At 40.4% G+C, this 15195-nt stretch overlaps 1 protein-coding gene across 4 annotated transcripts in view; it reads right to left on the bottom strand.

Annotated features, from left to right (window-relative positions):
- The window catches only part of SPAG9 (sperm associated antigen 9), a 56741-nt gene that overhangs the window by 28449 nt on the left and 13097 nt on the right, over positions 1–15195 (bottom strand). For all 4 annotated transcript variants that reach the window (XM_083874654.1, XM_083874652.1, XM_083874653.1 and 1 more), the window contains exons 3-4: positions 12977–13047; positions 4266–4360 (exon numbers count right to left, since the gene is read on the bottom strand). In XM_083874654.1, the coding sequence (XP_083730780.1) occupies positions 4266–4360; positions 12977–13047 (166 nt within the window). The remainder of the gene's footprint in view (positions 1–4265; positions 4361–12976; positions 13048–15195) is intronic.

Raw genomic sequence — 15195 nt, 5'->3', positions numbered from 1 at the left:
AAAAAGCATTTGGAAATTCCAAAGGTTTATGCAGTAACCCTCAAAAGAAACAAAAAAATCCCCAGGTCAGTAGTGTGCTCAGTGCACAAAAGGATTCATTCTTCCTGCTAGCAAGAGACAAAACCATTGTGTCCAATGCCATTCAGAGGATGCTGTGGCCAGCCCTGAAAAGGAAAAATATCAGCCAGGCCTAGAACTGAGATAAGCAAAGTGTTTGTTCAGGCAGAACAATGTAAAGCAGAAAAAAAAATGACTGCAGTCAACTAGTACAGCTTTAAGTATAGTAGAGGCAGAAGATAAAAATGTCTACAAGTGATGGAATAATTTTCACATTTTAGCATTATAAAAAGTCAAGTCACAACCACACGTGCTTTCTTTCACAAATTAAACATAACCTTGGCAGAATTATTATCTGCATACAAAATACATGCAAATATATGGCAGGTAGTGCTGAAAAGCAAAAGTTAAGCATTTTTGGACATATTTTTGATTTTGTTTATTTACTTTGAAAAAAGTTAATGAAGAAAGGATTTTATTTACCAATTAATCAGCAAACTCTCTTTGGTAAATTTTACAATGTCAAAATCACAATGTTCAAACAACAAACAATTCTAATTGGCAGGAACCTTTCCAGTCCAGGTGTAGAAAGATGCTCCTTGTCACAAAAACCTTTGTGCCTAATTCTCACATTACAGTTATCCTGACCTTTCAGAAATATTATTCCAATTTAAGTCATTAATTGTGAAGTAGTTTAGCACAACAAAGGAGGCAGCAAAATAAGTAAAGTAAAATCAGTCTGAGTTACAAAATTCAAAACATCAGACAATGTTCCAGCATCTGCAACTGCTGGAATGAGAAACCCCACAGTGGATTCCAAGGATTCCCACTATTGTAACAGTTCCTGCTTTGCTTTAGATTTCCCACAACTCTCAGGCATGTGGGGAACAAAAGACAGGCTACAGAAGCTGAGATTGTGTCAAAAGAGGGTCTGAGACCGTTTCACTGGATAAGAAGGAACAAAAAGGAGGAAGAAAAGCTGCCCTTCAGTGGCTGACAGTGATGCCTTGGGAAGGCTGACCTGAAACAGAACTAGAGAATAAAGTAAATATTTATTGCAGGGTCTTTAAGGGTATACCTTGGGCAGGACAAGAGCCACAAGGTGGACTTAGAATGGTCACAAAATCTCACACTTTTCTAAGTTTTGCTCCATTTGCATATTGGGGTTAATTGTCCAATTACAGCTTTAGGTCTCATTCTGCTTATTTCTCTCTTCAGTCCACTGTTGTTTGTGCTTTTGGGCCTGAAAGCGGTACTTGTTGTCCTTGGTCTTCAGCAGAAAAAGATTTATTTTGTCTCCTACTCTGTGGAAAGAGCTTACTAGCACTTAATGTAAAGCTCAGAACTACATCCCTGGGCAGCACAGAATGTGAAAAACACAAAAGCTAAAGCTTAAAGCATCAACAGAGCTGCATTGTGAGGGGCCTGGCCTTAGGCAGAGGGTCCAGCACATTTCCTTATTTGCAGGACGTGCCACAAAGCTGATCTGCTTCACAATCCTCAAAAGAGAGGATATTAAATGGGTACCAAAACAGTTCACATTGCTTTTTTTTTTTTTTTCCCAGATTAGTTTGAAAGAAATTTTCTAATAAACATCTTTTGATGTGTTAGAACAGAGGTCAGGTGTGTTGCAAGTCTGTGCAGTAAATGAAGTTTGCAGAAGAGGCTGATTTTGGAAATGAAGCTTATTATGTGACTGTCAGCACTAAAGAAATGTTCCAATTAAACTGAAGCAATGTCAATTTATTTCACTGCTTGTTGAGCAGAAAGCAAAGAACCTCTTCTGCTTTCCCAGCACCCCCAAAAATATCTGAAAATGCCACAGTGAGCAGAATGGAAACACATATTTTAAAAACCTAAACTGATCTGAAATGGTGCACTGAAACACTTACAGAAACCTTTAGGAACTTTTAAATGCTCAGTTCTAAAATCTGACTGGTGTTAAAAAATAAAAACAATTCTTCTACAATTAGATTCCTTCATCCTGTATTTTTCTCTCTTTTTTAAAATGAATAAAGACTGAAAAAAGTGAATTCTAATTAATGTAATTCTGAAAGAAAATTAGAAGTGCAGAAAAGAAAAAGAATACCTTCCCCAAACCCCTCAAATCCATTAAATAAATAGTCCGGGGGAGCAAAAGCACATTAAAAAAACTAAAAAAATCTATTTCTTAAACCATCTGACTGTCTAAAACTTTAAAATATCTTAAAAATTTACTGGATATGAAATCCTGTTTTGGTTTTAGAGTTGGGAAGTATTTGTTCTGTGTTTGGGTTTCCTCCCCTTTTAAACAAACATAGCCTTACTAACTAGATCAATCTATAGTTTCACTTGAAATTTATTTAATTCATCATATTTAAATATTCATTCAAATTTTTTATCAGCTACTGATATAAATTGGTATTTCTTTCATCTATTGATTGCCCTTAACCTTTGGAAAAACACTTCTGTGCTCACAGACCCAAGTTAAAAGTATACTACCACACAAAATCTACATGCAGCTGGTATTAAGGAGGAAGAAGTCACATAGCTGCTCTGAGAACACTAATTTCCAGCATTTTTCCCCATTTAAAATAAAATTCACTATTAAATTTATAACCACAGGCAAAACAAGTTAAGCGTTCAGGCCAGAAAGCTGCATTTGAAAACTTTTCCAGCTGTTTACCATCTGTAATTATAGTATTAAAACATGTCAAGACTACTTTTGGCCACAATATTCTAATGCATTTCTGTCTGTTACTGCTCCAGGCGTGTAGGACAAACAGAACATAACCTGAGGGGGGTGGGACAGACAGATGGCAACTTGCCATACAAGTACAGAAACAGAGGAGAGGGGAACGTTTTCCTGAACAATAGTGAATAGGTTTAAGAGCTTTAATGCTTAAATCATGAGAGATTTTTTTTTCCCCCCGCCAAGCAATAATCAGATTTTTTGAAAATAACACGATCAACTAATTACTGTGGTTTTAACATCAATTAACTGACCTTACATAAGCCTTTTAATTAAAACAGGTGCAGTTTAATAGTACAAAGCCACAGACTGCAGATATTTATGCTACACAAGATTTGACAATACACTGAATGTGACATTAACATTGCAGCTTTTGCAGCAGGCTACAATAAATTGATGTTAAGATAGATCTTTGTACAGGAAAGAGATACATAAACTGATCTTCAATAAAAGGCAATAAAAATAGATTTGTATCTCTGTACATAGACACATTTTCAACAAAACCTGACATTTATACATAATTTATTTTATTTTTGAATAATGTTTGAAAAATGCAGGAGAACAGAAAGCAGGGGAGCAGCGAAAGCACACCAAGATGGGGTTCAGTGGGTCAGAGTACCTGAGGATCCTTGGGAGGTTCTGCGTCAGAGCTGGCACCCCAGTGGAAATGGAAAAGTGCACGAGCAGCAGAACAGAGAGCGACACCAGGATGGCAGAGTTAATGACCACCGCCCCGCCAACGAAGCCAAACACAAACAGCAGCATGCAGCCCGGATTCATGGCGCTGCGCTGGCATGGTGGAACGCCGGCTCCAAGAAGGCTATGCAGGGGCCAAGGGGGGATCTTTGGAGGCAAAGTCTGTCATTCAGCCGCCACCACAAAAACAATGCCATCAGCAGCAGCAGCAGCAGCGGCGTTCCACTCTTCTGCAGCAGCTCCAAAGCAATGACATCACCACCCTCCTCCCCCTCGCCGCTCCTCGCGGCATCGAATCGATGCAGTAGCGCAGAGGCACGGCCAGAACAAGAGTGCTTCTCCCTCCTTCCACGCAGGGTTCACAGGCTCCAAAGCTCCCGAATCTGCATAATCTATTCCCAGCAAGCCCTGAGGACGAGCGGGTACCGTGCGCACGCCTCCATGGCCACACACACACACAAAGATGCAGCCAGACGGCGGAGCGGCCGCGCCGGGACAGCCGCTGACATTTTCCCTGCCTGCCCCAACGTAAATACTCCAAAAAGCTGAAATTGTTTAAGGCTAATTAATGTACAAATATATCTCAACGCTTAGCGGCACGACAGCAAAAGCCTCTTTCTACGGATTTCCACGCTGTTCTCTTACCACATTCCAATCATACAACAAATCTTTCTGATTCAGCCGAACCGTTGTTGTAGGATTAAAGAACAAAGTCTTGCAAACACAAATGAATAGAATTTTTTTTTCTCATTTCAGGGTGAGAGAGCAATAAATAGCTTACCTAATTCTACTGTGTGTTGTGGATTCTAGCTGATCACCCCCTGTTAGCTGATGAAGTTTGGTTCTTTCCAAGTGCTCCATATAATTGTGTATCATCTGTTTAAAAGGACAGAAACAGCAAGAAATATTTAGTAACATTTACTTGTACTACATACAGCTGCATAGTTCTTGACCAATATATTCTCCCCCTGTAATGCTAAATAGTAAATCCATTTAGAGACATTAAAGAAATAGAGAAAGAAGCAAAATTACAGTGTTATTAACCAGATCAATCAGTGTTATTAACCAATTACACCAGAGAAATCCATAATAAATTAAAAATATTGGAGAATATTCTTGTACATTCATGCACAGGGAACATCCTAAGGGTAAAGAAAGTGCATGCCATATTTCAAACATGAGTTAGGAAAAGAAGTACCATGTTCAGAACCATTTTGGAGTCTGAGCCCTCTATGTCCAGCAGATACAAGCATTTTTTACATGATACGTAATAGGCACTATAGGCCTAATTGCAAACTAATGTGAAGGTCAGACAATATGCTCCTCAAATATTAAACACTCTGAATCCACAGGCTACTAATTAAATTATTTCTGTAGGCAGAAATAAGAAGTCCCCATTTCTCTTCCTTTTTTCTACTAAAATACAAATAAACTTCAGCTTTCTGTATTTTCTACAAGGGAAGTTTGGTTTTAAATTATCTAGGCTGACATCTCATTCAAAGGACAGAGTGGCTGTGGATTTTCAGCACTCAAGACGAGCTCTGCTTGCTCTCTCTTTCTCACAAGAGACAAACACAGGCCAGCACAGTACTACACCTGCAGTCATGATTTATTTAACAAGCCCTGACCCCCATGGCCAAAGGATGCTGCTCTCAGCATGTAACTGATCCAGGACACGCACAGGGAGAAGGACCAGGTATCACTGCACCATTCCAAGGGCTTCATTTGGACACACATCTCTGAATTTAAAACTGGGAAAGCCTGAGGAGAAGCCTATGTGCAAGCTGGTATTTTTAGCACTTTCAACATTCATGTTCACAGATGAATAGGGCTCTAGGAAGAATAAAGGAAAAAAAAAATCACAGGTGTACTGCAGAGGAATTTAATGTACTTTTTTTTTTCCTGAGACATATTCAGGTCAAATCTTAACAGCTTCCTCTAGGGAAAAAAACCCAACAAACTATTCTTTAAAACTGTAATTTCTTAACTGCTATTCTACAAAGGGTATACAAACACTTCAGAATAGTGATATTACCAGGCATTTGTACAACCGGTTTATATAATCTTTTCTTTTGGGGGCAGCTGCACACATGAGTACTGAACTCAGCAGGACCTGGAAACCTACATTTATGTGTTACTCTCAAGACAGGTTTAATGTATCCGAGTTTGACCTTCAGATGCCACCAACCTCAACTAGTGCCAGCTTCTCCTCAAATGCTTCTCGCCAGCATTAGCTACATAGGAATAAATATTCTTACTTACAGATTTTTCTGATCAAACAAACTGGCTTAAGACATCCTGACTGATGGATATTCTATAAATCAGTAACTTATGTTATCTGCTGGTTACATACAGATGTTGGTTTTCCCAGCATTCACCTGAACTAAGAAAAATAATTCAGACGAGAATAAAATATGCTGTTGAGGGTGGGGTTTTCTTTCCTTGTTACTTGTGGAATTTTTCCCATTGCGTTGCTAGGAAGCACTGATGGCTGGGTGCTTGAGATGGGTTAGCCACTGGCGGGGTCTCTTCACAAGAGGACAGTGGAGCTGCTGCTTGGGGAAGGGAACTCACTGCTGCTGTGAGTGCCCAGCTTGGTCCTGTTTCTTCTCCTGCTGTGGGGAGAGCCTCTGCTCCTGGGAGCAGCCACTGAACTGGGACCTTCTTATTGCCTGCCTTACTAAAAGAGGGGCCTGTCCCTGTTTACTTGGGTGTCCAGGGACCCTGAGCCTGCCCCACTTTGCCCCACTGGGAGCCAGGTCGCTCTTGTCCCATTCCCGCTGCTTCTTTGGCAATGCTTTGAGTTTTTCACTGCTCTGTGGCCCACAGCCCCTGCTGCCGAGACCTCCTGCACCTTCAGCCTCAGCTCTGGAGCTTCTGATCCATCTCTTCCATTCCTTCCCATCTTCAGGCACAGCTCTGGTGCTTCTGATCCATCCCTTTCATCCCTTCAGCCACAGCTTTGGAATTTCTGATCCATCTCTTCCATCCCTTCAGCCACAGCTCTGGAATTTCTCATCCATCTCTTCCATCCCTTCCCATCTTCAGGCGCAGCTCCGGAGTCTCTGATCCATCCCTTCCATCCCTTCAGCCACAGCTCTGGAATTTCTGATCCATCTCTTCCATTCCTTCCTGTCTTCAGCCACAGCTTCGGAGTCTCTGATCCATCCCTTCCCGTCTTCAGGCACAGCTCTGGTGCTTCTGATCCATCCCTTTCATCCCTTCAGGCACAGCTCTGGAATTTCTGATCCATCTCTTCCATTCCTTCCTGTCTTCAGCCACAGCTTCGGAGTCTCTGATCCATCCCTTCCCGTCTTCAGGCACAGCTCTGGAATTTCTGATCCATCTCTTCCATCCCTTCCCATCTTCAGGCACAGCCCTGGTGCTTCTGATCCATCCCTTCCATCCCTTCCCGTCTTCAGGCACAGCTCTGGAATTTCTGATCCATCTCTTCCATCTCTTCCCATCTGGGACAACGCCGTCATTACCTAGATGTTCCAATTGTTCCTTTGCATAGTTTTACACAAATTTATTATAATGCAGATAGTTTAGAAATTCCAGGCTGGGGGGACCCCAAGAGTGCATAACTTTGAAATGCACATTAGATCATTCTGTATCCTGCTCACGTATTCCCTCATCACAGGAGGAAAATATTGCTGACCTGCCTATAAACACCCCCATTTGCAGCACACCAATTGGTTTCTCAAAGTAAAACTTTAAATAGAATAACTGGGTTTTTTCAGCCAGTGAACAGAAGATGAGTGTCTAGTACCTCTCCAGGGAACTGCTAACACATGGGGAAAAAAAAATAGGGTCAGTAAAACCCACACAACTTTCACGTTTTGCAAAGGACATGGTTTTAACCTACTCTCTTCCCTCCTCTCAGTCTGTTCTTTTGTTTACTGAAATGTCTCATCACATTTATTACCCAACAGAGGCTGGAGGGCAGGTCAATTTAAAGGACTGTTCAGCTTATATTGTTCTGCAGCTGAAAATGGTGCTGATAATAAGCAAATCTGCAGATCACATACTTCAGCACAATGCATATAAGCTATAAGAAACCAAAAATAAAAAACAAAATGTGCAGTGCTGCATGGCAACTTAAGATCCATAGAATCATGAGGTTCTATGTGCACATGCAGTGCTGCACAGCAATTTCTCCACAAATCCAGGATATATGTGCCTGTGGTGTCCAAAAAATCAGAACAGTGGTACAACCACGCAAAGTCCACTTTCTGCCTCAAGGATATAAATTGATAATACTGGAATAGTGTCCACAAGGAAAAGAGCTCCTCATCCTCCCTCCCCACAGGATGGGGAGCTCCACAGCTGGTGCTGTTGAGTCATAAGAAATGGTGTGTGAATTCCCAACTCCCACCAAATTAATTTGAAGGTTAAAGTAATAAATACTGCAGCTTCTTGGGAAGTAAGCCCACTCTAACTGCTCATGTGCAATAAAACTTTGAAGACTCAATCCAAAACCACTGGGATTTGAACCAGATGATGTTCAAAATTCTTTTGAATCTAAATGACTCTCGAGCCTTGGCATATCCATGAAGAGCCAAAATCATGTAAGGAATTAATGCACTAAAACTCTGAAGGCTCAAAATCTGATTAGAAGTTCTGCTGTTTTGAGATTATTCAGCTGTTGAAATAAAAAGGTCTTAATATTACTGACAATTTAAAAATAGACTTAAATGGATTGAATTGCTCTCCGTTCAGCACAATTTTTACTGAAGTTGTGCTGGAGGACAGATGATAAATAATTAACTATGTCTACCCATCTTCTCTTCAATACAAGCTGCAGTCAATATTTAATCATCCATAACCTTCCACTATGGACAATTCACTCTGCTGCCCACAAAGTCCACAAGTATTTTAAATACAGCCAGTTGTTCCAAGGAACACACATCATAAACACAGAGCACTTCAGCATTGTTGTAATTAAACACATTGCTCGACTGGAATTAGCTGAGGGGATTAAAGATAAACTCAGAATTTGGAAGACTTACCTTAGTTAACAGCATTTCACAGTTCAGGTGTTAATGATTTTAAGGCACATGTACAAATCAACTCCAACATGCTTTTGAATACATTACAGCATGAATGTGAAATCAATTCCCTTTAAATGCAATGTCCTTCCACCTCATAAAAACACTCAGAGTGGTTTCCTCATATGGCACGTGACAAGTTTTACAACTACAGAAGTGCTAAAGGTTTTTCTACATCTTAAACTTCAGCACTCAATAAAAGACAACAACATCCTGACACTAATTTCAATTTCTACCCTTACAAATACAACCACTCCCAGTGTATACAAGCCTGGCATTTGTCATAAACAATGTGAATATGCCATGCTGGGGACGTTGTTACCTACACCTTTGCCTTAACCAGGTTGAGAGCACCTCCTTTATACATTCCTTGCTCTTTCACTCCTTCCTTTTTGTGTCACTGCTTTAGCTCCCCTGGACAGGTTTTAGTAATTCTTTGGCTGTCAGACCAGGCTCAGTGCTGCAGCCCTTGCTGCTTATCCTGCAGATCCAATCAGGCTGGGCACAAGCAGCTCCTCCCTTTGGGAATGTGCACCCAACTGTGTGTATTTAGATCTTTCTCTGTCCCACATAATCTAATTTCATTGAGGTAACAGATATTTCTAGAATCTCCTTAATTCAGTATCAAAGTCCTAAACATAGTCCCACGTAAGTACCTTTTTTCCCATCAGGGTTTGTGGTGAGTTTCTCACCTAAGTAAAAGCACCATTCCCCCCAGAGGGCTTGATGCATCTTTATCCACACATAAGATGGTGCTGCTGGCAGATACATTAACATGTAAAGATACTAAATCCAGGTTTTATAGATCAAGCTGTTAATGCTCAGCATAAGGCTTTAGAAAAACTGTTGGCCTGAACTGATATCCAAAGTCTAATCTCAAAATGTGACAGCTGCCCATGCTTAGCTATAATTGCAAATAAACACCTCCACCAGCCTTCTCTTCCTGCCCAAGGACTTGCTGGGGATATGTTTGTGCTAATGAACCTGACAAAGTCCATTCCCAATGCCAGAGCCGGGCTCACTGTTCTGTCACATTGTATCAGTGCAGGACATTGAGAAACTTCCATGGCCCAATTATGCTTCATTAAACTAAGCCCATATTCTGTGTGCCAGGGAAAGATATTGAACCACTTCAGCCTGGTGTTTCCCAAAGGAGAGAAAGAATAACTTCCTTAAATAGAGAAAAATGAGGTTTATCTTGGAAACCCGTGCAGAGAGAAGTCACAGGTCTAAGTCAATTCTCCAGCAGATCTCAAGTATTTCTTTGCCTCAGTTTCCCCACTGAGCAATAAATATAAAAGCTTTAGCCAAGCCTTTAAAAAGCCAGCACCAAAGTCATGAAGTTATGCCCTTTAGGTCTGCAGAAAAAGGAAAGTAAGATCCTTTACGTCCTATTCAGCAGTCAAAACCACCCTGAATGGTTTGTTCTGACAGAGGCAGCAGCAGCAGTGCATCATCTCAGCACCAAAGGCAAAAAAAAAACCCCACAGGTACAAAGAGCAGACAGGCCTGCTTTTATCCAGGCATGAAAAGCCAAATTCTACTGAACAGAACAGTATCTGAGATACAAGAGACAACCAACAGAATTCCTTTCTAAGTCAAAGAGCAAAGATTTCATTGAAGACTTTTGTGTTAGACCACTGTTGACCATTCTGCTTTCCAGCATTTGACTCTATGATTGCTTCCTGTATCTGGTCCTTTAGAGTCAGAGAAAGATGGAAACAAGACCTTGCATAGAAGTTCCACCTCAGGAACTCCAGCACACTGCTTTGTCACTCATCTCACCTGAGTGTTAGAGCAGAGTATGATCAGCACAAGATCAAAACCCACTGCAAACACAGGAAAGACAAGGAACCAGAGCATAGAAGTCAGAATATGCTCAGGCTGTTCCATCCATTCTGTTCTGACCAAACATTTTATCCTCTTCACTACCTGCTACATGCCACCTTCCAATCTGCCATCTCAACTGCTCAGGTTCTCATACCCTAATCCATTTAAAATCAAGCCAGTTAGCCCAAGTAGAGTCTTAGTGGGAAGGAGGCTTAATGGGAAATCCTGCACCCAGCCAACCAGCCCACCTCCCTCTCCAGAGAGCAGCAAGACAGATGCTGATGGAACAGAAGGGTATTGGAGGGTAAAGCTTGTCCCCAGAGCTCCTCCCAGCCAAGGCAGCCCTGCTGCCTCTGCAGCCACAGACACCTCAATGCTGGGCAGGCTGGGGCTGGAACTGCAATGCAGACCCTGTCTCTGACAGGCTGAGCTCCAAGGAGATCTCCCAGCTCTCACCACAAAACACACACTGCACAGAGGGATTGGTTCAGCTCTTTGCTCCACAGCCCTGCTAAAACTCCCCAAAGTGATTCAGTCTCTGTAGGTCTTGGTCTATTGGGACTGAAAATGGGGGACATTCCCTGGGGGGCTGAGACAGCACCTTTGCTCTGCAGTGAACTCCAGCCACAGACAGGTAGGGAGGGCTGAAAGGACACGGATACAGAACCTCAGCCCAGGAGTCGGAAGAGAAAGACATCCAACTCTGAAACATGATCAGTGAAACAAAGAATGAAGCAGAGTGAGTGGTAGAAGGAAACAAATAATGAAGACAGAAGAGAAAACTTGCTAGAAATTAAGATTGCACAAAATGCAGTCACATTGCATATTTAACATGGCATCTGGCAAAGTAAGCATCTTAGAGCTAAATTTTTAAAAAATAAAAATCTTTCTAAATGATCTGTTCATTTTTTGGTCAATTGAAAGAAAAATAATTGCCATTTCAGTAAGTAACAAAGATGTGTGTTTACCACTTGTAAAGACAACTGTGATGGGGACTCAGAAAGAAAGAAGTATCCCTTCCAAGGAAGAAAAAAGTTTAAGAACCAAGTATTTGATAGAAATATTTGATCCAATAAAACTGCTAAACCTAAATGCTGAAAGGAAGTTGGATGTCTGCCAAAATACCTGCATTAAAAGAAAAAAGTTACTACACAGACCTGAAGTGTCAGAATTTGTTGGGAAAAAGGGAAGCACCCAATATTCTGAAGTACTTCCAGATCAAAAGGATCCCAAACCTCAGGGGCAGCATTAAGATTTGTCACTTCTCATTTGTCACAAGAGGACATAAAATAAAGATGTTTGACTCTAGTCAGAAGGTAGTAGAAATCAGAAGGCTTTATTTATAATTTATTTAATTCTTTCATAACATTCTGTGCTAAGAAGGCACGTTATTGGTCCATAGGATTGTTACTTCTTTTATTGGCTCAGTAACAGAAATAGCAAACAACACCTGTTGTTATGGGAAAGGAATATTGTTTACACAAGGTTGTTTTGGGAATAAAAAAAACAAACTGTTGAAAAGTTTTTTTTTTGGAAAGAGCTAGCAATTCCTAGGTTGAGAAAATATCAGGTTTGCACTCATTTTACTTACACTTCCAGTTTTCAACATGTGCCATTTTAAAGTGACTATCTAGTAACAAATGTGATTTTTAAAATGCTCTGATTTCAGTAAATATATGAATATTTTTAAGAGCTTCAGAAGTCTTGTCACACAAGTGCTACAGACTGGTCATAGCTCCAAGTCACTTTTCAGCCACTGTGAGTATAAAATATTTAAGGTCACCAAATCTGACACCTGTACCTGCTTTCCCTTTCCCTGCATGGGTCTCTTGGACTGGGGACAGTCATTATGGATCTCTTTGGTGGCAAGGACCTAAAATCAGATCTCTGACCTTCCAAAGGCAAAGCAAGGAGAGTCTGGAGAACTGTGCTCAAGTGGGACATTAATCAGAATAATTCAAAGGACCTAGTGACTTCCTCACTAAAATATTTATATGACTTGAGCAGTAAAACATCCCTGTATGGAAAGATAATCTGCTCCTGAAAATTGAAGCATTGCAAGTCCTGTTTTTATGCTCTGGACCCAATGTAAACAGTGTGGCTCTTATTTATTTAAATTAACACATTCAAACTTGTTCCATCTTTATCAGCAAATCCCATTTTCAACAGTTATAAATAAAGTATGAAAGGGAACTCTTGTAATCACAAATCCCAGTAGGCCAGATTTGGAAAGGATTTGTTCCTTCAACAGTACAAATAAAACCAACACAAAAAATTGACAGAAAGAGTATGAAAATGTAATTTCATTTCTATTTCTTTGAAGCTTATCAGTGTTTTGAAACTTTGCCTTTGAAATATGGAAGAACAAATTCCTTTTTACAACTTCTCAATATCTGACAAAGCTATAAAAATGACAGATGTGTCATCAAACATGGAGAAAATAGACACTTAGATGTGAATGAGGAAAACTACATCACCAAATGAAGCCTGGTTACAACTCAGTGTACAAACCAAAATATTCATTAATTTTCCCAATTGCTCACAACAAATGGTTTTGCACAGATCTGTATTTTTACAGATATCCCAAAATCATCTTGATGTAACAACCTACCTCTGTATGTCTTGAATGAAGGGCATTGTATTCCTTCTTGAGTTCTGCCTCCCGCTCCTCAAGTCTGCTAACTGGAAGAAGAAGAAGAAAAAAACAAATTAAAACTGAATTCAGAGTTCTAGTAAGTGAGACTGACTTGCCTGGGACTAAACAAGCAGATCAGAGTACTCCTAGTAGTGAACAGCACAAAGCAAGATAAAAAGTATGTCAGTGTTTGTCTTTTTAAGCTCTTATCACTGAGCTTTCTAAGTCCATCACCAGCAGCACAATCTTGCAATTTACATTCCCCTAAAGAGCCCAAGTCCTATTTTCCCCTGCTGATTGCTCGGCCACTGAGAGGGGATTTTTCTGTTCAAGGCCAGCTTACTGCTCACTGCAATCCAGATTGTTTCACATGGAAACTGCAGGAAGAGGCAGAGGCCACGTCCCCCAATCCCAGATGAAGCCATGGGCTCCAGCTAAAGTCCTACATCAGTTCCCTAAAACACATCCACACAATTTCCAGAGTATTTAACCAGGACAAACATAGGCAAGGTATTTGTTACAACAGGTTCAAGCCCTACTCAAATTAAGGTTTCTGCTGGCATTCACTCACACTTCACTGAGCATTAAGGCAATAGATTGGAAGACAGAAAACATTTGAATACTTCTGTAGGTATTCCAAGAAATTAAAAATATATATCTAGCAGATTTAGGAGAACTTTGGACAGTAAGTTCTTATTAGAGGGAGATTAAACAAATTGAGCAGCTCAGCTCATCTATGCTGTGTTTCAGCTCAGATGAAACCGAGCTGAAACAAACTGATATCCCAATGCACTTAATTTGCAGAAAAAACTAAGAGAACTCAAATTTTCTACATACAACTTATTGTGTTATTTTTTGCTGCTTAGATGTGAATTCCATGTTTTTATTTAGGTATTTATCACAATATTTATGTGACATAAGCATGTGTATCGAATTGTGTAACTGAGCTTATTCTACTTGCCATGTTTAAATATCTCTGGTAAAGTTTAAATTCATAGTTCCACGTTTCCAGAGTCATTGCCAGACACACATTATCTGAAGACAAATGCCAAGATCTTCTCTGCAATTTGCATATTTTCATGCTGCCAACTGGGTCTCCTGAAAATTAATTCTCAATATACCATTTCTTTTTGTTCTATATATCTGTATTTTGCCACAGTATTTTATCATAAGTATGTTTTAATGGAAAAAGAAGTCTTTGCCTGAGTCAAATGCTGGAACCAAAGTACATAACTGTCTACTCACTCAAATCTGTATAAACATTCTGAACTGATCTAATCTTGCTCTTATAAGAACATTAAGTTCCTTGACACAACCTTTTGCAGTCCACCTATAAATATCTGCTCAAAATATTACATCAAATATTATTCCTAACATTGCCAGATCAAATCCATTTCTGCCCTGTTACTGAATGGAACAAAAGCTCTTTGGCTCAAACAGCAGCAGGGGAGGCACATGTATCTATAACACAGCATAGAGAAAAATGTATTTTACACCACAAAGCATGTAGATAAAAAATACACATTTATGTGATGCAGAACACTACTGAATGAAAGAGTTCAGTTTATTGTTTTGAGGCACGAGGTGGTTTAAGTCTCCTTGTATACTTGAAGTGTGGTTTTATGGAAGCCTTTGGTAAGAGGTTACAGAAACAAGAGTTAGAACTTAAAATTAACAAAGTTATCATATTTTATCCACTATCTTTGCCTGATCGACATCCTAGTCATGAGTTATGAGATGTTAAACAGCTGCCCATCAGAGATACTCAGCAGCTCCCACCAGGCTGTGCAGCACAGCTCCCAGAGGATCTCCCTCATAACCTTTCCACTGTGCTAAACCTGCTTTGGGAAAACAGGAGATCAGAAAGAGCAAACTGCATGAGCCTCATGTTTGCTGAGACCAGCTCCCTCTCCAAAAAACAAGTGTCCAAGGAGCCTCCCTGCTGCTTCACTCTGGGTGGTGAAGTCACGGCTCCCACACAAACCAGGGTGATGCACCCAACACTGTTCAGGGAGTTCATGTCTAGACAGTGCAGCCAGCTCCAGGGATGAATTCTGCAAGTGGATTCTGGGAAAGTACTCAACAGTACATTTAATGAAGGTTAACATCACATCAGGTGTTACCAACACCCTTCTTTGCAGCTGCCCAAAACCAGCCTTCAAGAAATCCACAAAATTTCCCACTGTTACGGATAT

This window comes from Zosterops lateralis, assembly GCF_965231275.1.
Source record: "Zosterops lateralis genome assembly, chromosome: 18".
Classification (NCBI taxonomy): domain Eukaryota; kingdom Metazoa; phylum Chordata; class Aves; order Passeriformes; family Zosteropidae; genus Zosterops; species Zosterops lateralis.
Note: the sequence above shows the minus strand (reverse complement) of the source record. Positions and strands in the feature narration are given on the sequence as shown.